Source organism: Oncorhynchus masou, chromosome 30 (assembly GCF_036934945.1).
Source record: "Oncorhynchus masou masou isolate Uvic2021 chromosome 30, UVic_Omas_1.1, whole genome shotgun sequence".
NCBI classification, from domain to species: Eukaryota; Metazoa; Chordata; class Actinopteri; order Salmoniformes; family Salmonidae; genus Oncorhynchus; species Oncorhynchus masou.
This window is the reverse complement of record NC_088241.1, coordinates 52,169,319-52,195,399: the sequence shown is the minus strand read 5'-3', so window position 1 is coordinate 52,195,399 and position 26,081 is coordinate 52,169,319. Positions and strand designations below refer to the sequence as shown.

At 45.9% G+C, this 26,081-nt stretch overlaps 1 protein-coding gene across 2 annotated transcripts; it reads right to left on the bottom strand.

Moving 5' to 3' along the window:
- Nucleotides 1-5,803: 5,803 nt before the first annotated feature.
- On the bottom strand, nucleotides 5,804-25,905 carry LOC135522738 (myotubularin-related protein 6-like). 2 transcript variants are annotated; one of them, XM_064949278.1, is made up of 14 exons: nucleotides 25,662-25,905; nucleotides 23,752-23,880; nucleotides 19,552-19,714; nucleotides 18,844-19,001; nucleotides 18,627-18,755; nucleotides 14,979-15,113; nucleotides 14,747-14,879; nucleotides 14,546-14,655; nucleotides 13,266-13,391; nucleotides 13,027-13,170; nucleotides 12,800-12,906; nucleotides 12,580-12,714; nucleotides 11,299-11,425; nucleotides 5,804-6,386 (listed from the first exon to the last, which is right to left on the bottom strand). In XM_064949278.1, the coding sequence occupies exons 1-14, from the start codon at nucleotides 25,683-25,685 to the stop codon at nucleotides 6,066-6,068; spliced, it is 1,941 nt and encodes a 646-aa protein (XP_064805350.1). In that variant the 5' UTR covers nucleotides 25,686-25,905; the 3' UTR covers nucleotides 5,804-6,065. The 2 variants fall into 2 exon arrangements, with proteins under 2 accessions (XP_064805350.1, XP_064805349.1); XM_064949277.1 differs by having other exon boundaries at nucleotides 14,747-15,113.
- Between the last annotated feature and the right edge of the window lie 176 nt (nucleotides 25,906-26,081).

Below are 26,081 nucleotides of genomic sequence, written 5' to 3'. Positions count from 1 at the left end.
AATCCCACTCAGATGAGAAGAATCAGTTGTGTACTGTTTTTCCCCCATTGCATGTGTGTCTGTGTGTCTGTGTGCGTCTGTGTCTGTGTGTGTGTGTGTGTGTGTGTGTGTGTGTGTGTGTGTGTGTGTGTGTGTGTGTGTGTGTGTGTGTGTGTGTGTGTGTGTGTGAGTGTGAGTAGATCTGCTGATCAGTGGAATGAATAGGATAAAGCATGCATATAGATTTAGAGAATTATTTCAGCATTGCTAATGTTCTCAACACACACTCACTCACTCACTCACTCAGTCACACACACACACACCTCCAGTAGAGTTTGGCCTGGCAGTATACAACATATGGCAGTATACAACTAACCCTGTTCCACATGGAGTCAAGGACCATGTGTCCAATAGGATATGACAGCTAAGAGACAGTGGTCTAACAGTCTCATCTAAAGAAGACTGACTGTTGAAATAGATTTTTTTGTGTTGTGTATTTGACCCAATGAAATAAATACATACATGTATAGTACCTGTATATCATACCGGTTTGTTCTGTCTCCCTCCACGTGTTTTGTCCACAGACTGTTTCATTCTCTCCTTCCTATATGAGCACTGCTTATGTGCTCAATCTGTACTATCCTTTTTCTTGTCCTTTTCTATTCCTCCAATCCTCCCTATCTCCCCTCAGCACCCGACCTACTTTTAGCCGCTCTCCTCGCTCCTTCCCTCCTCCCCCTCTTCCTTCCTAGTTTTGAGGCACGGGACCCATCTTCCACCTCATTGCTATCAAACAATGTCTTCATTCACATGCTGGAGGCTACCAACATCCACACAGACACACACACAAAGACAGGTGAGGGCTTCCCCAGAGTGAAGCGCTGAGGTGGATCTCCTTATGCTCTTTCCCAGCCAACTCTATTAGATAGAGCCTAACCAGGCCTGCCTGTCTGTCTGCCTACCTTCCTGTCTGTCTGTCTGCTTATCTGTCTGTCTGCCTGCATGTCTGCCTGTCTACCAACCTTCCTGTCTGTCTGCCTACTAGCTTGTCTACCTACAGTACCTACCTGTCTGCGAAAATAGTATGTTACTCTCTATCTCTCTCTCGATTACGTGTTTTTTCACAGGCCCCCTGGGTTGATCTCATCACTAAATGGGACAGTTAGAGGACATTACAGAGTGTTACTGAGTGTGTGCGTGTGTGTGTGTGTGTGTGTGTGTGAGAGAGAGAGAGGTATCTGTCTATTGACTCCATATTCAGACCAATGACTCAATCCATTGATGGGCTGAAGCAGAGTGGAGTGGATTGTGAGAGTGGTTGGCATGGTAACAATTATTGGATGGATCAGGCCGTGAATAGCCATTTTATTCATATCTGCCTTATTAGAAATCCGTCTGGCCATAGTGGTAAGGACATATTTGATGGATTTAACAGGTCATATCTTCTGCTCTGAACAATACAAAAGTATAACCCTTCCTCTAATCCAGAATTAATAACACACAGTACACAGACATGTGCATGCAGACAGAGCACACACTGGTCACCCCTCTGTAGCCCCAGGAGTCTTGTAGTGAGTGGTTTTGGGGGTAGGGACACTTGGAAGAGTGTCTCCTCAGTGTGGCTGGGTCAGAATTAGACTAATCCATGTATGTGTGTGTGTTGTAACCCCCCCCCCCAGGATTACTCATTGTGCTCTTTTGTTCCTGTAATGAACAGAGAGCAGCTTAAGGTCTTATTAAGTGACATAGAGCCACTCCCCCCATTGTGACAGAGTATGAATATACACACACTCCTACATTAAAATCACATGTACAGTACAGTCAACAATTTGTATTTGCTGTCTTAGGACTGGTCTAAATGTGAGCATGAAAAGGGAACATGTAGATACAAAAGTATGTGGACATCCCTTCAAGTGAGTGGATTAGTCTATTTCAGCCACACCCGTTGCTGACAGGTGTATAAAATTGAGTACACCGCCATGCAATCTCCATAGACAAATATTGGCCCATACTGAAGAGCTCAGTGACTTTCAATGTGGAACCGTCATAGGATGCCACCTTTCCAACAAATCAGTTTATCAGAGCAGCCCTGGTCAACTGTAAGTGCTGTTATTGTGAAGTGGAAATGTATAGGAGCAACAATGGCTCAGCCGCAAATAGGCAGGGCACACAAGCACAAAGTCCTTAAAAATCATCTGTCCTTGGTTGCAAGGAACACTCACTACCGAGTTCCAAACTGCCTCTGGAAGCAACGTCAGCACAAGAACAGTTCGTCGGGAGCTTCATGAAATGGGTTTCTATGGCCGAGCAGCCGCACACAAGCCTAAGATCACCATGCACAATGCCAAGTGTCAACTGGAGTGGTGTAAAGCTCGCCACCATTGGACTCTGGAGCAGTGGAAACGAGTTCTCTGGAGTGATGAATCACACTTCACCATCTGGCAGCACGACGGAAGAATCTGGGTTTGGAGAATGGCAGGAGGACTCTGCCTGCAGAGTGCCGACTGTAAAGTTTGGTGGAGGAGGAATAATGGTCGGGGGCTGTTTTTCATGGTTAGGGTTCAGGCCTTAGTTCCACTGAAGGGAAACCTTAACGCTACAGCATACAAACATTCTAGATGATTCTGTGATTCCAACTTTGTGGTTGGAGGAAGGCCCTTTCCTTTTTCAGCATGACAATGCCCCCATGCACAAAACGAGATCCATACAGAAATGGTTTGTCGAGATCGGTGTGGATGAAACTGACTGGCTTGCACAGAGCCCTGACCTCAAGCCCGTCGAACACCTTTGGAATGAATTGGAACGCCGACTGCGAACCAGGCCTACTCGCCCAACATCAGTGCCCGACCTCATTAACGCTCTTGTGGCTGAATGGAAGCAATGTTCCAACATCCAATGGATAGCCTTTCCAGAAGAGTGGAGGCTGTTGTAGCAGCAAAGGGGGGACCAACTCCATAGTAATACCCATGATTTTAGAATGAGATGTTTGACGAGCAGGTGTCCACATTTGGCCATGTAGTGTATATGGAGCGTGTGTGTATGTGTGGGTGGACGTGCATGTACACTTAGCCCTCAGTAGTGTCATGGCTGTCTGGGGTGTAGAACATAGCAGAATGTTGGCGTGCTATGGGAGAGGGTAGGGGAACCATGTCGTGTGGAAGACCTGTTAATGTTTAATGGAAGTTAAAGTGCAACGGGACTAAATGGCCTACGGAAGCACAGTTCATCATGTAGAGGGAGAGAGAAGTGTAGGGAGTGAAGTCTTGTCTATGCAGTCCAACACTTCAGCAGACACTCTTGACATAGTGTTTGTGTGTGTATGTATAGTAACAGTGACCTCCAGAGCTCATTTACAACAAGGACCTTCTTGTCTCGGGCTACAAGGTTTTAGCTGGTCTTTACTGAAAGCTGACACGAGTATAGAGTAGCAACAATGTATTGGTGAAAACAGACAGTCACACACACAGGCTTGGAATAAAAGGCCTGGTAAAGTACATTGGTACAGTGTCTTCATGGAGGTTTACAGAGCTGGTGGAACTAGTTCAATGCCCATGCAGGGCATATTCATAAATCATTTAGGAGCAAGTGCTTTACCCCCCTCCCCCAGTTACTTTCAGACAAACTTCACAAGGTATGTTCACACACACACGTAATACCATCTGTACACTGTGTGCTTGTCAGTGTGTGAGAGGGATCAGAGAAACGGTTTAGGTCAACTTGTATAAACCCATTCCAGACAGTCTAATCCTAACTCTGTTACACTTCTGTAGTGACTGCTGGGGGACAGTAATGTCCCGACCTCGGCATGGGGTTTCATTATACACTGTAGTGACTGCTGGGGGACAGCAATGTCCCGACCTCGGCATGGGGTTACATTATACACTGTAGTGACTGCTGGGGGACAGCAATGTCCCGACCTCGGCATGGGGTTACATTATACACTGTAGTGACTGCTGGGGGACAGCAATGTCCCGACCTCGGCATGGGGTTACATTATACACTGTACTGACTGCTGGGGGACAGCAATGTCCCGACCTCGGCATGGGGTTACATTATACACTGTAGTGACTGCTGGGGGACAGCAATGTCCCGACCTCGGCATGGGGTTACATTATACACTGTAGTGACTGCTGGGGGACAGTAATGTCCCGACCTCGGCATGGGGTTACATTATACACTGTAGTGACTGCTGGGGGACAGCAATGTCCCGACCTCGGCGTGGGGTTTCATTATACACTGTAGTGACTGCTGGGGGACAGCAATGTCCCGACCTCGGCGTGGGGTTACATTATACACTGTAGTGACTGCTGGGGGACAGCAATGTCCCGACCTCGGCGTGGGGTTACATTATACACTGTAGTGACTGCTGGGGGACAGCAATGTCCCGACCTCGGCGTGGGGTTACATTATACACTGTAGTGACTGCTGGGGGACAGTAATGTCCCGACCTCGGCATGGGGTTACATTATACACTGTAGTGACTGCTGGGGGACAGCAATGTCCCGACCTCGGCATGGGGTTACATTATACACTGTAGTGACTGCTGGGGGACAGTAATGTCCCGACCTCGGCATGGGGTTACATTATACACTGTAGTGAAGCTACACCAGTCCCGCGGGCCCAAGGAGGTTCTAGTGGCCGGCTCAGATGCACTACGATGAACAACTAAAACCAACGGGTGACTGTCCTATTACTTGCTGTCACCACAGTGTGTTATAGCGACCACCTGCTGGATGCCAGCTATGGCTGTTCTTACCAATGTGGAGGCGGGGGGGGGGGGGGAAACGCACACCTGTTTAGGCGAGGTGCTGCCTAGCGGAGTAGAACACTTGAAAAATAAATGGAGAGCCGCACTCTCTAGGAGCTCCGATGCAATAATTGAATAACCTAGCTAACGTTGACAGAAATGCGGTCTTCATCAGGGTATAGTCACCCTGACGTTCTCACCAATGGAACATGAGGAATTGTCTGAAAGATCGCGATAACTTGGTCAGAGGCTCTACTGCACATGTCAAACTCATTCTATGGAGGGCCAAGCGTCTGTGGGTTTTCCTTCCTCCCTTGTACGTGATTGATGAATTAAGGTCACTAGTTAGTAAGGAACTCCCTTCTCACCTAGTTGTCCAGGTGTTCATTGAAAGGAAAAACCAGTAGACACTAGGCCCTCCATGGAATGAGTTGACAGCCCTGCTCTAGTCTCCTCTAATGGATTGACAAACTCTTCCACACACACAGCATCCTTGTTCTCCTGCTGACCCCTCCAATGTTCTATGACCCCAGAGTAACTATGGCAATTACCTTGAAAATGGGGTTATGACCTTACCCAGTGAGACAAAGGTAACCAACTGGATTATCCAATCAACCCAAGGGAGCCAATGGGATTATCTCAATGCCATGTCCACGGATGAATGTTGGACATGGAAGTAAAAATCAGCTTTCAACATCCATCATTCAGATTACAGTGGAATCATGCAATCTTGGAAGATGGAACAGTTTGAAGGATAAATTATCTGATTTCAGTGCAATTCCACGTTAAAACAGGGTTATCCAAAGATGTTCTGGCTTAGACGCAGGATCGAGACGTTTTGGTACTCAAATCTGTACCTGGCCGTCACCCCATCTGGAGGATCACAACATTAAGAACATGAAATATGGGATGTTCATTACTAAAATCGGCTAGACGTTGGATTAAGGGGAGAATCTGATGGTTTGAACATCAAGAGATCAGAGCAGACACAGTCTGATGCCAGGAACTGTCCTACAGAGCATTGGCTTTCACAGATACAGTTGTGTGGAGTTGAATAACATAGGCAGACAGAACACGCAGATCTTCATGTCATTTATTCTCTTTAGTGCTTTTCAACATTCATAAAAACAAGCCTTTCTATGTGCAGTAAATGCCGCTTTCTATAAAGATTTATAATACAACCTTCATTCGCCAACATAGGAATATGGCTAAACACAACACACACACACACGCACACACTCACACACACTCGTCCTTTAGTGACCCCATCTCTCACTCATTCCTCCTCCCTCCATTCCAGCCCAGTCACCCCTCCTCCATTTCTCCAGTATCACACGCCTCAGCAGGTCATGCGGGCCACTCCAAACTCCAGGCTGACCACAGCGGGCTCGGCCTTGGCCCCATATGTCCCCTGCAGGTCACTGTAGCTCTCCTTGCGCTCTGTACCGCTGCTGCCCTCTACTGTCCGCTCTGTGTCACTGCAGCACTCTGTCACCTCCTCTCCCACCTCCTCCTCCTCCTCCTGCTGTCGCTGTGCCTCCTTCCGGCTGAGGGGGGCTCCCAGGATGAGGGAGTGAGGGCGCGTGGGGAGGATGCGTTGGTCTCTAGGGGAAGCCTGGGGGTCCGGGGTGGGGGGGCTGATGCCATGCTTCTGTAGCCTCTGGAGGGACAAAGAAGGAGACATAGGGTTAGATTAAGTAACGAGAACCCCCCCACCCATAAAAACACATTGCGCACCACCAATACCTCTACACAATCACCTGTTGTTTTCAGAATTCTGATGTGCTGATTGATGTCACATTGTGTGTCGTTTCAATACACCAGCACCACATTAAAACCGTACCTCTAACCCCCTCCTCTCAAGCCATATTTTATTTATTTATTAACTTACACCTTTATTTAACCAGGTAGGATAGTTGAGAACATGTTCTCATTTACAACTGCGACCTGGCCAAGATAAAGCAAAGCAGTTCGACACATAACTATCCAGAGTTACACATGGAATAAACAAACATACAATCAAAAATACAGTAGAAAAATCTTTATCCAGCATGTGCAAATGAGGTAGGATAAGAGACGTAAGGCAATAAATAGGCCATGGTGGCGAAGTAATTACAATATTGCAATTAGACAGTGGAATGTGCAGAAGACAAATGTGTAAGTAGAGATACTGGGGGGCAAAGGAGCAAGATAAATAAATAAATACAGTATGGGAATGAGGTAGATTAGATGGGCTAATTACAGATGAGCTATGTACAGGTGGAGTGATCTGTGAGCTGCTCTGACAGCTGGTGCTTAAAGCTAGTGAGGGAGGTAAGGGTCTCCAGTTTTAGTGATTTTTGCAGTTCGTTCCAGTCATTGGCAGCAGAGAACTGGAAGGAGAGGCGGCCAAAGGAAGAATTGGCTTTGGGGGTAACCAGGGAGATATACCCGCTGGAGCGCATGTCAGTGAGCTAAGATAAGGCGTGGCTTTACCTAGCGTAGACTTGTAGATGACCTGGAGCCAGTGGGTTTGGCAATGAGTATGAAGCGAGGGCCAGCCGACGAGAGTGTACAGGTCACAGTGGTGGGTAGTATATGGGGCTTTGGTGACAAAATGGGTGGCACTGTGATAGACTACATCCAATTTATTGAGTAGAGCGTTGGAGACTATTCTATAGATGACATCACCGAAGTTGAAGATGGGTAGAATAGTCAGTTTTACGAGGGTATGTTTGGCAGCATGAGTGAAGGATGCTTTGTTGCAAAATAGGAAGCCATTCTAGATTTAATTTTGGATTGGAGATGCTTATTGTGAGTCCGGAAGGAGAGTTTAGTCTCGCCAGAGAGCTAGGTATTTGTAGTTGATGCTGAACGGGCGGGCATGTGCGGGCAGCGATCGGTTGAAGAGCATGTATTTAGTTTTACTTGCATTTAAGAGCAGTTGGAGGCTACAGAAGGAGAGTTTTATGGCATTGAAGCTCATCTGGAGGTTAGTTAACACAGTGTCCAAAGAAGGGCCAGATGTATACAGGATGGTGTCGTCTGCATAGAGGTGGATCAAAGAATCATCCGCAACAAGAGCGACATCATTGATGTATACAAAGAGACAGCCCCTGAGCCCCCACCCCTCCTGAAATGACGCCACACTATTAATAATTTTATACAATTCAAACCTAAGACAAGGTTTGTTCTTGTTAGCCATACAGCCAACAATGGCCTGGCCAAACAAACAGTTCAGCAAAACACATTTGACCCTTTTCTCTGCTTGAATAGCTTGGCCCCAATCACAAACATCCCCACAGAGAAGACCACTCCCCACCTCACACACAGAGTCTAGAGACAATAACAACATTATCCTGACACTCAGAAAATACATGATCAGTCTCAGTCACTGCACAAAACAGATACCCCTCCCCAACTCCCAGGTCAACCCTATAGCTATTGGTGACCAGTGCTTCATGTAATACCCTCCACTGGAGGTCCTCTGACATGTTTGGCACTGGGAGCTTATAGAGCACCCTCCACCTATACCCTGCCATGCTCTCAGCCCCCCACAACCCCCTGATGCCCCGTCACTCCCACTAAGCTCCTGATGTGCCTAACCTTGACACGGAAGGGGGACAGCGCCTTACCCCCCACATCCACAAACTCCCACAGGCTCGGCATACTAAATATCAGTAATATCAGTCTCTGCTGTCACTTGCAGTGGTGGCCACTCCTCCAGAGGCTGCTCTAGCACACGCTTCACTGGCTCAGGCAGAGCCTCCTGGACCTTCCCATGACTCTCTCCAGCAACCTGAGAGACGTTAGTCCCGCCTGTTGTGCCAACTCCTGGGGGTTTTCCATCCCCCACCAGTCGTTGGTCAGCTAGTCTCCTGCTGCCATTAAACGTCACTGCAGGGTGGCTGAACAAACAGACCTCAAAGGGATCAGTGGGTTGTGGATGATGGGCTTCTCCCACGCCCCCCCTCGTGTGGGCCTCAGTAGCTGCCAGGCACTCAGTACTGCAGCATAGAAATCAGAGACCCCTGCTTCGTTTAGTCTCTCCGGCTTCTTCTCATGAAGAAGAGCTTGCGGCCCAGCCCTAAACCACTCATAAACAGACAACATGCTGGTTCCCTCCAGCTAACATCATTGTGGTACAGTAGCCTCTACACTGCTTCGAGTCAGAATGATGCCACCCTGCTCTCCAGGTCCACCAGGCCTTGTCCTCCCTCCTGGACAGAAAATAATCCATGTATTTGCGTTGCATGTCCGCAAGCAATCCGCCGTGGGGAGGGGGTGTATCTCCCTCACAACAGAAGTTACACGCCCATCAGACAAAAGTAAACAAGGGCTTTTCTTGGTTTCCCCACTCTTGTTTTTCCAACCCAAACAAGAAATGGATGCTGACAGCTCTCTCTCTCTCAACATGGAAAATCCAGCTCTTACAAGTGCTCCTTTCTCTTTGATGGGATAAAGAGCCCCATGTCCCAGTGTAGTTGATAGATGATCTTGCATCCCCCACCCTATCCTGCCACACCAGCTCAACCTCCGCTACACAAGTACCCTGAACAAGAAAAAGCTGTATACTGCTGACAGAAAAACCCAATCTGGGCTTTCCATACATTCCACCACTGACAGAGACTCAAACTCCCCTTTCCGATGTCCCCACCTCTCCCAAAAGCCTTGGAAGCTTGAGCAAAAAGTGTTACCTTGTAAGAGCTTTAATTTGAATTTTCAATAGGACACCTGGCTGGGCTCTGGTGAAACAGAGAAGTGAGCCATGGCAATATGATGGTCTGAAAGTGCAACTGGGAGAATGGAGGCTCTCACTTGCGTATTGCTCTGATTTTTGAATGTATAGATACGATCCAAAGGAGTTCACCCTCCCCCAACCACCTTTACAAAAGCCCCTCTCCCATCCTGGACTAGGTGCATACACATTCATGAAAGCAAAGGTTGTGGATTTAGTCTCTAACCACTAATGTTGACACACAGTCCCAGGGGGAAGCATAGCTACCCTGCACTAAGCTTTGTGCCATGGCTCAGCACCTGCGCCCCCTTTCACCAGACCCCCATCCACTTCATTCTTCACATCACTGAGTCTCTTGTAAAATAAATAAATACATTTTATATATATATATATATAAAAAAAAGATTCACATTGAAATTGTTTTGTTTTACAAACCCCTCTCCCCCCAGTCTCTGCTGCTTTCATGTTAAGGGAGCCTAACCATAAAATCTCCAGGTGGGAGAGAATACACCACAATTAGAAACCAGTAGAGTAGCCCATGAAGCCACCGTGCCATAAAAGACCTATCAATTTACCGTACGCACCAATGTGACCCACTTTCTTAGCCTATACTGCTTCCTGGGTGAGAGGACACTGAACCCCTCATTCTTCATCAGGTGTTGTGCTGACCTTACAAACCTTTCAGAAGCAGTCTCCCTCAGAATATAACACTCATGCTTACCATTCCACACAGACCCTGTACTCACCTCCTCAGCGGAACCTTCTTTTTCCCTTTAGTCTCCCTCAGGAAGCTAGACAGTTCCCTCCTCAGCATGCTGTATGTACTCATCTCCTCAGGGCCCACAGACCCTGTACTCTCCTCTCTTACCGTTCAGCATGCTTACCGTTCCCCACAGAGCCTGTACTCATCTCCTCAGCATGCTTACCATTCCTCACACAGACCCTGTACTCACCTCCTCAGCCTGTACTCACCTCCTCAGCCGCTTCCCCACAGACCCTGTACTCATCTCCTCAGCATGCTTACCGTTCCCCACAGAGCCTGTACTCACCTCCTCAGCATGCTTACCGTTCCACACAGACCCTGTACTCATCTCCTCAGCATGCTTACCGTTCCCCACAGAGCCTGTACTCACCTCCTCAGCATGCTTACCATTCCACACAGAGCCTGTACTCACCTCCTCAGCATGCTTACCGTTCCCCACAGAGCCTGTACTCATCTCCTCAGCATGCTTACCGTGTCTCACCTCCTCACAGAGCCTGTACTCATCTCCTCAGCATGCTTACCGTTCCCCTCCTCACAGAGCCTGTACTCACCTCCTCAGCATGCTTACCATTCTCCTCAGCATGCTTACCGAGAGCCTGTACTCACCTCCTCAGCATGCTCACCTCCTCAGCATGCTTACCGTTCCCCACAGACCCTGTACTCACCTCCTCAGCCTGCTTACCGTTCCCCACAGACCCTGTACTCACCTCCTCAGCATGCTTACCGTTCCCCACAGAGCCTGTACTCATCTCCTCAGCCTGCTTACCGTTCCCCACAGACCCTGTACTCACCTCCTCAGCATGCTTACCGTTCCCCACAGAGCCTGTACTCATCTCCTCAGCATGCTTACCATTCCACACAGACCCTGTACTCACCTCCACCACCAGAGTTTCTGTTACTACAACAACCTGCCTCTGCTCATCCCTCCCCCATCTATACACCCCCTTCTCCAATAAACAAACAATGCGTTAACACTGCACCATGAAAAAGATGCATAAAAACATCAAAATAAGCACGAAACAGGATAGAAAAACGATAGTTGCCCTCAAAACAACCCATCAACCCAGACCCTAGTGAGATACAAGTACTCACAGCCTCCAGGTCTTTTATTGTGTTCTCCAGTTGGCAGTTACTCTCTTTCAGGGTGAGAACGTTCTTCAGGACAGACTGACGGGGGTGCATGGAGCGATCAAACTGGTGGTACATATTCCTCCAGAACCTGACACACAGAGAGAGAGAGAGCGAGAGAGACAGAGTGAGACAGAGAGAAAAGAAGGTATAACAGGGTAGGGTTGATGAGAGAGAGGGATGGAGAGGAGGAAGAGATCAAAATGTAATTGTATTTGCTTCGTAAACAACAGGTGTAAACTAACAGTGAAATGCTCAATTACGGACCCTTCCCAGCAATGCAGAGATTTTATTTTATTGAAAATAAATTTTTTTTGGGGGGTGGATGGCTATATACACAGGGTACTGTACAGTTTATGACAGAAGATTTTTAGGGCCTTCCTCTGACACCGCCCTGTATAGAGGTCCTGGATGGCAGGGAGCTCAGCCCTAGTGATGTACTGGGCCGTATGTACTACCCTCTGTAGCATCTTGTTGTCGGATGCCAAGCAGTTACAATACCAAGTGGTGATGCAGTCAGTCAAGATGATCCCAATGGTGCAGCTGTAGAAGGCTTTGAGGATCTGAGGACCCATGAGAAATATTTTCAGCCTCCTGAGGGGAAAGGGGCGTTGTCGTGCCCTCTTCACGACTGTGTTGATGTGTGGACCATGATAGTTCCTTAGTGATGTGGACAAAGAGGAACTTGAAGCTTTAGACCTGTCCCACAACAGCCCCGTCTATGTGGATGGGGGCGTACTCGGCCCTCCATTTCCTATAGTCCAGGATCAGCTCCTTTGTCTTACTGACGTTGAGGGAGAAGTTGTTGTTCTGGCACCACACTGCCAGGTCTCGGACCTCCTCCCTGTAGGCTGTCTTATCGTCGTCGGTGATCAGGCCTACCACCACCTGCAAACTTAATGATGGTGTTGGAGTCGTGCTCGGCCACACAGTCATGGGTGAACAGGAGGGGACTAAGCACGTACCCCTGAGGGGCCCCCTTGTTGAGGGTCAGTGTGGCGGATATGTTGTTGCAGAAGGGTCCTTAGCTTAGTGATGAGCTTGGAGGGCACTAGGGTGTTGACCGGTGAACTGTAGTCAATTAACAGCATCCTCACATAAGTGTTCCTTTTGTCCAGGTGGGACAAAGCAGTGTGGAGTGAAACAGAGATTAGGAAGATGAGGAAAGGATAGAGAAATTATATTCTTAGAGGAGATTGGATGAGGGAAGGAGAGAGAGAGAGGAGGTAAGGGACTAGTTCTTACTTGAAGTGGCAGGGCAGGGTGGAGGGTTCTAGGACGGGGTGTGTGTCTGCGTAGGTGGGGCAGTAGGCAGGGTTTAGGTAGTTCTGCTGCTCTCTTAACAGAAACGCCCACAGAGAGTGAGTCCTGTCTCCAAGTCTGGCAGGAGAGAGAGAGAAGATTGAGTGAGTGAGTGAGTGAGTGGGAGAGAGATGGAAAGCATGCATGTTTGTGGTTTACTCACTGCAGCTCTTCTCTCCGTCTCTGGTTGTTAGCCAGGAAGTTTCCGTACTGACAGGAGTGAACATGTTCATGGATCTGCAGCAGCAGCCACTCACTGAACTCAAACGCCTGAGGAAGAGTAGGTAGCATCATCACCACCACAATAATTCCTCACTCTTCCACTGTGATGGCTGCTATGTGGTGAGTATACTGGAAACACCAGATGCCTGCACACACACACACACACACCTGGGGAAACTGCTCGGTGAGCTGCCACACACACTCCAGGAACTGTGTGAAGACGGGGGACACCTCCTTGGGGTCTCCATCCAACTGGTCACACCTGTCTGCAAACTTGTGTCCAAATGAGATCCAGTCTTTCTCTATGAGGACCTGAAACACAGAGAGAGCAGAGTTTCTTATGACATGTTTCCTTCCTCTACAGGCATAGGGAAGTTGTTTGATGGTGCAGTAGCACACACACACACCATGAAGCCTTTGATGGTGCGGTAGTAGGGGTCCATGAGCAGAGCTCCCAGAGAGCAGACCTGGGCTGTCCGATCCCAGCCGTCTGAACAGTGGACCAACACACTGGCTCCTTCTACGGTCACTGCCTATGGGGGAGGGGGACTGAAGTTAAATCACTACCGTTGCCATTATCATGACTTGTAAATAAATGATATATTTTTAAATACAATGTTTTAATTGTCACACACACCGGAAAGGTGCAGTAAAATGTGTTGTTTTACATGGTCAGGATTAGGGTATTAGAACCAGTGACCTTTCGGTTACTGGCCCAATGCTCTAAGTGCTAGGCTACCTGCTTCATGTGAGAAATTAGAAAAATGGTGGAGTGTCGACACCAAAATAATTGATTCCTCAGCTGCACGTCGACTCCCGGTGTTGACTCCCATTTCTGAATGTCAAGATTAGATTCCGCTCAGAATCAACTCCTAAAGATTCAGTATTTTTGGAACAGAGGAAACTGAGTAGTTCCCGTACTTCCACGAACACAAACACTTGCATCTTTCATAGCGAGCTAGCGAGGGATGGATAGCGAGGGGCACAGCATAGTCAGGTCGGCCACCAGGCAGACAGTCAGAACCGTGCACTAGGCCCATCTATAGGCAGTCAAAAGCTGTATATCGCAACGGGATGCTGTATCTCACAATTTATTTCCTTGCAATGTCTCGCAACTTCAGTAAAGCAGGGCCTATTATCAATGAATAGGCTAGGATATTCTACACGCAACAGACGGAAGACTGAACACACACTGGCATCATGATCATAACACTGCTCTAACAGTTAAGAAGCGTGTTTCAACTAAAACTAGAGTTTCTACAGACAAATGCAGGTAGGTCCCTCCCCGTTTTCTTCTGTTTAAGAATAGTTTTGCAACAGAATCGGCAGAATGAATACGCCCCCAGGCGAGCCAGCGTGAGGGAGAGAGGTGTGCATATGTCTTGGTAATCTGTTTTGCATTCCTCGCAAATTCACCATAGTAGCCTCAAGTTCACCTCTTCCGCTCTGGTTTTATTTAAATGAAACAACTTTCCCCAGACCTATATAGCATATAGTCTAGTTAGGATATAACACGCAAAATCATGTTTTGTGATAACTGCACTGCTACATTGTTTTTCGGTTTGAGATTTTTCTTAAAACGTTAAGGAACCCAAATGAACGTTTAAACCCCTAAATGTCTGCAATCACAGTGTGACTAAACTGAAGTGGAAAACAGAAAGTGATTGGAGAAAGGACATGGCCTTACCTTGGTGAGGAAGATGGCTGCATCTACCACAGCTTTGACGTGCCGTAGCCAACCACAGCTCTCCAAGCCCAGCAGGTAGTCATTTACCGACAGAAAACGACTTCCCACCACTGAGACAGGCAGAGAGAGATGGAAGGGGTAGAGTAAATAGTGCATGTAGGTGTAGTGCATGTGTGGTGTGAGTGAGTGTGCCCGTCTGACCTTCCAGGAGTTTCTGTAGGCTGGTCCTCATCACGTGGATGTTCTCGATCCCCACAAACTGGAAGCGGATGTTGGAGTAGTTATCTTCATTCTCATAGCCTTTACCTGCTGCTCTGTTGGCCATGGCATTCAACTGCAGAGAGGGAGGGCGATAAACAAAAGAATGAAGGAATGGACTGAGAATGTCCACATTTTTTGGGAAGAGCTTGCTAACAATGTTGCGATTAGGTACCTTGGGCCTGGTATCCATGACATAGACAAATCGGCTGTTGTGATTGGCTTTGCTGATGGCCTGCAACATGCTCTCGTCCTCCAGGCATCGTGCGCTGAACCCAGAGAGAGGCTGGCTGCACCGACACACTGCTGCCTGCAGGGGACAGGGTCGAGCACGGAAAACAGGGGTTAGGCCCCATACACCGAACCGGACGATTTACAGAGACTTGTTAGGTTGGGAATATTGTCTTGGGGTGAAATGTTAAAAGTTACAGTACAGAGGTCAGGGGGCCTGAACATAATTATAAAATCATTTGTAGACTGTAAATTGCCCAAACAGATAATATTCGACTAGCACAATCATTTCAAACCTTACATTTGTATACAATAATTTCTCTCCATTATGTGTGGGAATACTTGGGAACAGATGACTTAAATTAAAATCACTTGGGACTGATTAAAATTCTCAACAATAAAAAGAAAGAACTTGGGGGGCCAAATAAAAGCAGATACGTGTTATATGTTTAGGGTGAAGATGGGTATTCAGACCCCTTGACTTATTACACATTTTATTACGTTACAGCCTTATTCTAAAATGTTTATTTTTAAATACTACACACAATATCCCATAATGACAAAGCAAAAACAGGTTTTTAGAAATGTTTGAAAATGTACTACAAATAAAAACTGAAATACCTTATTATTTATTTGTATTTCCCCCCTCCCCAATTTCGTGGTATCCAATTGATAGTTACAATCGTCTCATCACTGCAACTCCCTTACGGACTCAGGAGAGGCGAAGGTCAAGAGCAATGTGCCTGGCCCCCATAGGAGTCGCTAGTATGCGATGGGACACGAACATCCCTGCCGGTCAAACCCACCCCTAACCCGGATGACGCTGAGCCAATTGTGCGCCACCCCATGGGTCTCTCCCGGTCACTGCAACAGAGCCTGGACTTGAACCCAGAATCTCTAGTGGTCACTGTGCCACTCGGGAGGCCCTGAAAAACCTTATTTACAGACCCTTTGCTATGAGACTCAATTGAGCTCAGGTGCATCCTATTTTCATTTATCATCCTTGAGATGTTTCTACAACTTCATTGGTGTCCACCTGTGGTAGATTAAATTGGACATGATTGGAAAGGTACATACCTGTCTATATACAGTTAAAGTCAGAAGTGTACATGCACTTAGGTTGGAGTCATTAAAACTAGTTTTTCAACCACTCCACAAATTTCTTGTTAACAAACTATAGTTTTGGCAAGTCAGTTAGGACATCTACTTTGTGCATGACAAGTCATTTTTCCAACAATTGTTTACAGACAGATTTTTTCACTGTATCACAATTCCAGTGGGTCAGAAGTTTACATACACTAAGTTGACTGTGCCTTTAAAGAGCTTGAAAAATTCCAGAAAATGACATCATGGCTTTAGAAGCTTCTGATAGGCTAATTGACATAATTTGCCTCTGCATGACATCATGGGAAAATCAAAAGAAAAATCAGCCAAGACCTCAGAAAAAATGTTGTAGACCTCCACAAGTCTGGTTCATCCTTGGGAGCAATTTCCAAATGCCTGAAGGTACCACATTCATCTGTACAAACAATAGAACGCAAGTATAAATACCATTGGACCACGCAGCCGTCATACCGCTCAGGAAGGAGACGTGTTCTGTCTCCTAGAGATGAACGTACTTTGATGCGAAAAGTGCAAATCAATCCCAGAACAGCAGCAAAGGACCTTGTGAAGATGCTGGAGGAAACGGGTACAAAAGTATCTATATCCACAGTAAAACGAGTCCTATATCGACATAACCTGAAAGGCTGCTCAGCAAGGAAGAAGCCACTGCTCCAAAACCGCCATAAGAAAGCCAGACTACAGTTTGCAACTGCACATGGGGACAAATATTGTACTTTTTGGAGAAATGTCCTCTGGTCTGATGAATCAAAAATAAAACTGTTTGGCCATAATAACCATAGTTATGGTTGGAAGAAAAAGGGGATGCTTGCAAGCCGAAGAACACCATCCCAACCGTGCAGCACGGGGGTGGCAGTATCATGTTGTGGGGGTGCTTTGCTGCAGGAGGGACTGGTGCACTTCACCAAATAGATGGCATCATGAAGCAGGGGAATTATGTGGATGTATTGAAGCAACATCAAGACATCAGTATTAGGAAGTTTGGTCACAAATGGGTCTTCCAAATGGACAATGACCGCAAGCAAACTTCCAAAGTTGTGGAAAATGGCTTAAGGACAACAAAGTCAAGGTATTGGAGGGACCATCACAAAACCTCATCCTATAGAACATTTGTGAACAGAACAGAAAAGGTATGTGTGAGCAAGGAGGCCTACAAACCTGACTCAGTTACACCACCTCTGTCAGGAGGAATGGGCCAAAATTCACCCAACTTTTTGTGGGAAGCTTGTGGAAGGCTACCCGAAACATTTGACCCAAGTTAAACAATTAAAAAGGCAATGCTACAAAATACTAATTGAGTGTATGTAAACTTCTGACCCACTGGGAATGTGATGAAATAAATAAAAGCTGAAATAAAATCACTCTACTATTATTCTGACATTTCACATTCTTAAAATGAAGTGGTGATCCTAACTGACCTAAGACAGGGAATTTTTACTAGGATTAAATGACAGGAATTGTGGAAAAAAAGGAGTTTAAATGTATTTGGCTAAGGTGTATGTAAACTTCCGACTTCAACTGTAAAGGTCCCACAGTTGACAGTGCATTTCAGAGAAAAAACCAAGCCATAAGGTCACAGGAAGAGGCACAGCTCTGGGGAAGGGTATCCAAAAATGTATCCAGCATTAAAGGTCCCAATCATTCTTTTTTTAACCACCCAATTTCATGGTATCCAATTGGTAGTAGTTACAGTCTTGTCTCATCGCTGCAACTCCCGTACGAACTCGGGAGAGGCGAAGGTCTGCCGGCTGCGACAGGGCCTGGGCTCGAACCCAGAATCTCTGGTGGCACAGCTAGCACTGTGATGCAGTGCCTTAGACCAAGAAGGATTGGAGGCCCCTGCATGGTGCATGGTGGTGGCAGCATCATGCTGTGGGGATGTTTTTCAGCAGCAGGGACTGGGAGACTAGTCAGGATCAAGGGAAAGATGAACAGAGCAAAGTACAGAGAGATCCTGCTCAAGACCTCAGACTGGGGTAAAGGTTCACCTTCCAACAAGACAACAACCCTAAGCACACAGCCAAGACAATGCAGGAGTGGCTTCAGGACAAGTCTCTGAATGTCCTTGAGTGGCCCAGCCAGAGGCTGGACTTGAACATCTCTGAAAGGACCAGAAAAAAATCTGTGCTGTGACGCTCCCTATCCAACCTGAAATAACTTGAGGATCTGCAGAGAATGGGAGAAACTCCCCAAATACAGGTGTGCCAAGCTTGTAGCGTCATATCCAAGAAGACTTGAGGAAGTAATCGCTGCCAAAGATGCCTCAACAAAGTACTGAGAAAAAGGTCTGAATACTTATATGTTTCATTTTTTTCTTTTTAATACATTTGCTAAATCAATCTACAAACCTGTTTTTCTTTTTCAGTATGAGGTATTGTGTGTAGATTGAAAAAACACAAAAAACGACTTAATACATTTTAGAATAAATTACGGTAAGGGTGAAGATGGGTAGGGTGGGGTAAGGTGTTACCTTCTTCTCCTGGTAGAAGTATGTGAGGACAGGAAAGCGTCCTTTACTCCTGAACTTGGAGCTGCCGACGATGATGGGCTTACTGGCTGTAATGGGCACATACAGGTCCCTGGGATACGTGTCACATATCTACAACAGGAAACATGGGATTTGTTGTCAAATATTGAACCAATCTTATTCCATTATATCCTGAATCCTATTGGAACGCTCTGCCCACCTTGTAGTCCCTGTTGACGTCAGTGAGCTGCCATCGGTCACAGGGTACGCCCATCCTCTCAAACTCCGTCCCCAGATCGATGAGCTGCCAGCCTTCCTCTCTCTGCTGCTCGTTTTGCTTGGGGTTGTAGGAGAACGCATAGAGCTCATCATAGGATACTAGGGAGGGAGACAGAGATGGAGAAGAGGGAGAGAGCAAATGTCAACATTCTTTAGAAACTTCAATCAACTCAACCGTCCTGCACACTCAAAGTAAGCGGGCACAATTACCTTATAATCATCTAACCAACGATTATGAATGAAGACTCATTAAAATAAACAGTCATAACCGTTTAGTTTTTGTTTTTTGGGGGGTGGAATGAACTGCTGACTGAAGACAGGACGGCAGGTCATTCTTGCGGTTGAGTCCATTTCCGCGGTAACATGGACTCTTTACAACGTGATGAAACTGTTGCTCCTTGCTGAATGAAACAAGCAAGGTGTTGTGGCAAACAAGTCTTTGGTTGCCTCGGCAACAACCCCCTCCCTGCAGCAGCAGCACATGCAGTCAGGAGCAGAGGAGAGGAAGAAATGTGCATCTTACATTTTTTTTTAAATAAAAATGCTATTCTAACGATTTTAAAACGGTGACCACGGTCATTTAGCTGACCAATAACCATCACCGTCAAGCCCTAACTGAAACACACACACGCTCAGGTACAGTAGGTACCTGGTCGTAGCAATCTGAGCAGTGAGCTGTAGATGTCGTGACAGTCTCTCTCTCTCTGGACCACAAAGTGGACCACTCTGAAGTTACGACACTGGATGACCAGAGGACAACCGCTGGTGGTCAACGACAGCTTCTCCACTGACGCTATGTGGTGGTGCAGGATCTGGAGGGGAACACAAAACAGTCATGACACCTTTCCTTAATATGACACCACAGGACATACTGTAGGGGCAGCAGGTAACTTAGCAGTTAAAAGCCAGCCACCGGAGGTTTCCAGTTCGAATCCCGGGTCTGACTGGAAAAATATGTTGGGAAGTGAGCTGGCAACTGGAAGAGCGCTGGTATCAAATCCTAGATGTGATTGCCTGCCATTGTGCCCTTAAGCAAGGCATTTAAACTCCCACAACAACTGGTTCATGGGCACCCAGTGTAGCAGTCCCCTGCTCCAACCTATGTAAGTGTGTCTTTTAGAGGGGTTGGGATAAAAGCGGAACTCAAATTTCGGTTAACCTTTTGTAAAACAGATAAATAAAGTAATCTTAATCTAGAGGTAGAGACCGTTTTCTTTCACTCTATCAAACATTTAAACACACATAAAGGACACAGGGAGATAATGTGCACTCACACACGCGCTCATTGCTATCATCATACCTCATCACCTTTTTCTATCTGCCAGGAGTGTGTGAATGAGGTTACCAATTCATTAAAGCCTTTTCATGACCATCAAAACAGAGAGCATGAAAGGACAATGCACCAAATAAGCATATTTAAATCATCCCATCACCATAATCATATTAGATAACCAACATCCTTATAGTGACTCCAACCCTGGGACATTATTAAAATGCGCATTCATCAGCATAGTTAATGACTAGCAGAACATTCCAACACTAAGTGTGTGTGTGTGTGTGTGTGTGTGAGAGAGAGAGAAGTAGCAATGAGTCAGACAGTAAGTTTGGGCGATATACCGTATACCGGGTTATTTGAAAATAGAAATGGATTTTCAATACCCTATTTGAGACGTTTTTTTTTATTTTTTTTTTAAATGTGAACGTTTGTAGCTACATTTAAGTAAATACCTGCAGTCAAATTGTGCTATACATTAGGAGATAAAGATTGTGTTCTTCATTTCACCAGTCACATAATTTTTTCATTATGAAGTGTGACGCTATTCACCAGTCACATGGTGTTTGTTTAAAAGCACACAATGATGAGAGACCATGGTCTTGTGAGTCACCCACTGTTGTGCAGCCAGGTGATCTAGGTGACCTAGCTACAGTATGGAATTTAAACTAAAAATGTCTTATAAAAACTCTTATAACTATTAAGTTAACTGTCTAAAGATGTGCTAAATGCTCTGTAGTTGTTCATTTGGTTTGTTCATTTAGTAGCTTGTGAGCCATCTAGTTACAGCGGTACCTCCTTTAAAAGTTGCAGGGTACTGCAACACAGCTTGCATGGTGACGCAGAATTCTATGGCACGTTATTTAAGTGTGAACCACTGGTACCATTAATGCTAGTTTGTGCTACTTTGACCACCAAAGGGCATCTTTGAGAAGCATTTGATAGCCTTCAATAGCGGCTGTACTACAGAATTTAAAACATAGTGTAATGGGCTGATAAAGAAATGGTGTTTCTATCCTAAGAAAAATGAAAAACCCTCCGGGTTTCCGTTAGGATAGCACGGAAAATATGGCGCTGTACAACGTGACGGCCGGGAGTAGCCTACAGTACTGGGCTATTTAGCTAAAGAATCCCTGTGTCATGCAGGCACGCGGGAAACCGGGGTTCAATTCAACAGAGAGGAAGGAGTAGGCTGTCCTAGTAAATAATTTGTTCTTAACGGATTCCATAGGGGTTATTTCATAGTTGTGATATTTTCACTACTTTTCTACAATGTAGAAAATAGTCAAATGAAGAGAAACCCTAATTAATTTGTTTAATATTATGGTGTTTCTAATCCAAGAAAAACAAAAATCCCTCTGTTTCCATTAGGATGGAACTTCAATGTACTCTTTAAATAAATAAGACCACCACTTTTAACAGCATATTACTCAACACTAGTGAGACTCATGTCGCCTACGGTAGGCCTGCAGTATAGCAAAAAATATGATGTGACTCTCCGCCAATAATTAAATATAGAGGATTGGAGGATATTTTTATCATTATTTTATAAAATGAAAGCATAAAGATGCCATTATTAGTTACATTATTTTAGTTTGAATGTGCAGACTGGCACTAAGAACAGTGTGAACGATTCCCTAGTTAGCGCCATTATTAGTGCAATCCCCCTTAAAGTGTTGCTCTGTGCTACCCAGTGGGGCGGGGGTCCACCACCCCTTTCTCATGGGCTAGGTCCGTCTTCTGTATGCGGCTCTGCGGCGCACCCTTGCCCTCGTGTGGAGAGAAACCAAAAACCTACAGTCATCTCATGGGTCCCCCAGTCGAGGTGGGCACGGGTATTGAACCAGCATCTGTAGCAACACAGCTTGCACTGCTATGCAGAGTCTTAGACCGTTGCGCCACTTAGGCGCTGTACAACGTGACCGGTCGGACCTAACAAAATAAACAGTATTAGTAAGTGATACTGGAGTCGTGCACAATTATCAGTTTCTATTTAGGTTTATGTTGCCCATTCATTGTCAGTTAAAGACACCGTAGGACCCAAAAGCATAATCAGCACTCCAACTCCCCCTTGCGCTGGTCTGGAGCAATGAAGTGGTGACGCAGGGTACCGTACTAAACCACAAATTACCTCTAAGTCCCGCAGCATAATCGCCAAACTTTTAGTGGAACATCCACTGTAAGTGGTTAGCCTGGTAATAGAAGAATCCCCTCTGGATCAAGAGCCTTGTTTTGCACGTGCAGCAAACTGAGTAGCATTTTGGAGTTACTTGTATAACTTTATGAGCTGGGATGTTTGTCCTGCAAATACTTTAGGTCAGAGACTGTATTACAATGTTCCCAATACGGTCGTTAATATTTAGTTGGCACTGTTTATGGGATTTTACATGTATTTATTAGCATTGCTAACCTTTGGATTACAATAGCGCCCCTTGTATTCAGTACCGGTACTACCGAATAGCCCGGTATGAAGTTATGACAATCTGGACACTGCCCAAGCCTAAGACAAAGTCTTAGCATCTCTTGAATATATATGCCCTGGAGGCACATTTTGCCTTGCTACACATACTCTGACTGAGTGCTAGCTACCAAATTGACATACACTATTCCCCTTGCTCAGCAGTAGGAAGAGGAAGGAAGTGTGTAGGAAGCCTGGCAGCAGTGTCTTTGTTAAGAGATCCGACTCCAACCGTGGGCCTGGAGCTACACGGTTTACAGATTTCCGTTCCAGACTCCAACCCAGCCAGCACTAACTAACCTACCCGATTCAACAGCTGACTAAGGAGCTACAGAGGGTAGTGCCTATGGCCCAGTACGTCACTGGGGCCAAGCTTCCTGCCATCCAGGACCTATATACTAGGCGGTGTCAGAGGAAAGCCCCAAAAACAGTCAAAGACTCCAGTCATAGACAGTTTGTTTTGCACTGCTGCTACCCGCTGTTTATTATCTATGCATAGTCACTTCAGACATGTACAAATTACCTCGACTAACCTGTACCCCGCATATTGACTCGGTACCCCCTGTAGAGCCTCGTTATTGTTATTTTATTGTGTTACTTTTTACTTCAGTTTTAACATTTTCTTAACTCTTTCTTGAACTGCATGGTTGGTTAAGGTAAGTAAGCATTCCACGGTAAGGTCTACACGTTGTATTCGGCACATGTGACAAATTCAGTTTGATTTATCAAGTCAAGTAGGCCTAATAAGAGCTTACGGTCTTCCCTCATTCCTACTCTCTCACCCCTCCCTTTCCACCTGGCACTGCCAACAGGTTACCAAGGCGATGTTGAGAATAGGCTGGGCCAGCAGGTTACTGTAGCAACAGTTGTCACTTGAGGAAGGCCGAACCCAGTTCCCACGGTGTCTCAACAGTAACTATCACCGCTAGACAGACTACACACACCTCACACTGCCCTACTTCCTCACCACCCACCACACACACACACCTATGATATTATTGAACACTAATCTGAAATGGGGTGTGTCAGGCATTAGCAAGTCCTACATTCTGAATTTAGAGCGCTGTGTGAGATGAGGTGTGTTCTGTATTCCGTATTAGAACAGAGGTACTTCTTACCCAGATCTCCTGTGCAGCGGTGGTGGCAGCGTTATTGCTCTCCACGAAGATGAGATGTGTGGCTGTCAGGTGCAGCGTCCCGCTGGTGGACTTGTTACTGAAGCGTTCCAACAGACGCACCTGCTCCACCTGCACAGGTACAATTATGATTACGTTGACACCTGTCAAACCTGTCTCCTTGCAACATTATGTAAAGAGATTTGGACTCTCTTTCCCTTGTTCACTCAAACCCAAGCACAAAAACACTTGTAGTGAAAACCTTTGGCCCTATTACCATGTCCTCACTAATACTCCCACAGCATGAATGTCAGTAGAACATTGACAGAGTCTGTCGAACCAGAGTTGATAATTTCCTGACTGGACACTGCTAAAAAAAAAAAAAAAACACATTCCTGGTTCACTGACTCCTGTTGACAGTGGTTACAAGATGAAGAACTACTTCATTTAACTCTCACATTTGGCTTCACACCCTGTAGGTTGTATCACTTTAATGGCATTTAGAACACTTGACTGAATATACTTCATCCGCACTATTCTAATCTGTGATTAACAAATAGGCTAGCCTATTCTCTCTCCCTCTCTTTGAGTCTCTCTCTGTTTCCCAGCAACCAGTGTGGTGCTAGGCAACGCCACAGGATGGCGATCAGTCAGCTCAGTCAAGGCCTGGTAGCAAACAGAAGAGAGTGTGTGTGTTTGTGCAGACTGACACACACACACACACACACACACACAGAGAGAGGAGGAAAGAAAAGGTTGATGACAGGCCTGAAGTCAAGCTGATGACTGTCCTGTTCACCAACTGCATTGCAGTTCCACAGTCCCAAGGCCTATTTCCTTGATTCGGATATCAGCATGATTCAGATTAGTGCACCCATGACCCAAGGCCACAGCAAATCTCAGGAGTTGACTGTCTGTATGTTTTAATTAAGAGTTCAAACAGGGTCCAGGGGGGCAGAGCCTAAAATACTGCAGATGGGTAACACCCTTGCAGGCGACCACACCCACCATCTTTCACCTGAACAAAACAAACACACACGACAAGTGCCAGTTCAGACGACACACTCCTTCAGGTGGCACTTCACTGATAAAAAAATTACAAAAGGACTTTAAGGTGGCTCTTCACTGCAGTGCCACCAACATGAAAGCTTTGAGCCTGTATTGTGAAAACAGCGGCTGTGATGACGTCTGTTACTCACTATAGCAAATCATTGCATAACTAGCTCATTATTCTGACTATAGCACAAATACAAACAAAAAAATCCACTTTGCTCATTTGGCGTAGTGGTGGCCCCATGATCTGTCACACTAAGTGCATTATCTGGAAACATCCAGCTGGTATAATAAATCTAATATCGTGTTTGTGCCAAGGAGGACAGGCAGCTGCAGGAGGCGGCTAGCGAGAAAAACAGGTCACTGGCACACAACACATCAGACAGTCTGTTGTCAAAACAGAAGAAAAAAAAGATTGTCTTCATGGTGTAGCCTACTTGGTTGTCTCCACCTATACTGTTTTATATTACTAGCAACGTCTACAGTGGCTTCCCTGAAGCTCTCTCTATCAAGTTCTACAATCACCACCCAAAGCGCGAGCCAACTTGCCCATTCTAAACAACCATTGTAATGGCCATTCATACAGCCGTGCAGCATCCGCTTCTCTTGGAACCAAAACAAGACTGGGCATATTAACAAGTTAGCTAGCTAACTAACTAATTAACTGGCCCTGTATCTGTCAGGCCTTACGTTAGCTTTTAGGGCACCATTGTCAACGCACCAGACGTTGTTGTAATTGCAAAGCAAGTTATTATAGCTAGCTAAAGTTAGTTAACTAGCTACATCATATGCATTTGACATGTTTTGCTGAGGTTAAACAAAAAAACAGTAACGTGAATGGCGCCAGCTAGCTTTCTTACCTTAGGCGTTCGGATATGTTCCATTTCCCTGACAGCTGTCAGTGCATGCAACGATTCAACCAGTTGACATTTGATGTGGCTCGCACATCGATTATCAAGGTGCGGCAAGCTGACGTTATTTGATTGCTTGTTTTACTTTGGTACCGACATTAGTTGAGTATTCACGATTGTGTATTTTTTTCAGTAGATGTTCGCTAGCTATTAGTTATTCACTGTCGTCACTAGTCACCACAGCCACAAAGTAATAAACCCCGCCCATTTCTACAAATTATCTTCTTAAAATGTGATTTTAAACTTAACCTTAACCACACTACTAACATTATGCCTAACCCTAACTTTAAATTAACACCAAAAATCTAATTTTTGTTTTCATGAATTTTTACGACATAGACATTTTTGACTTTGTGACTGTGGTAACTA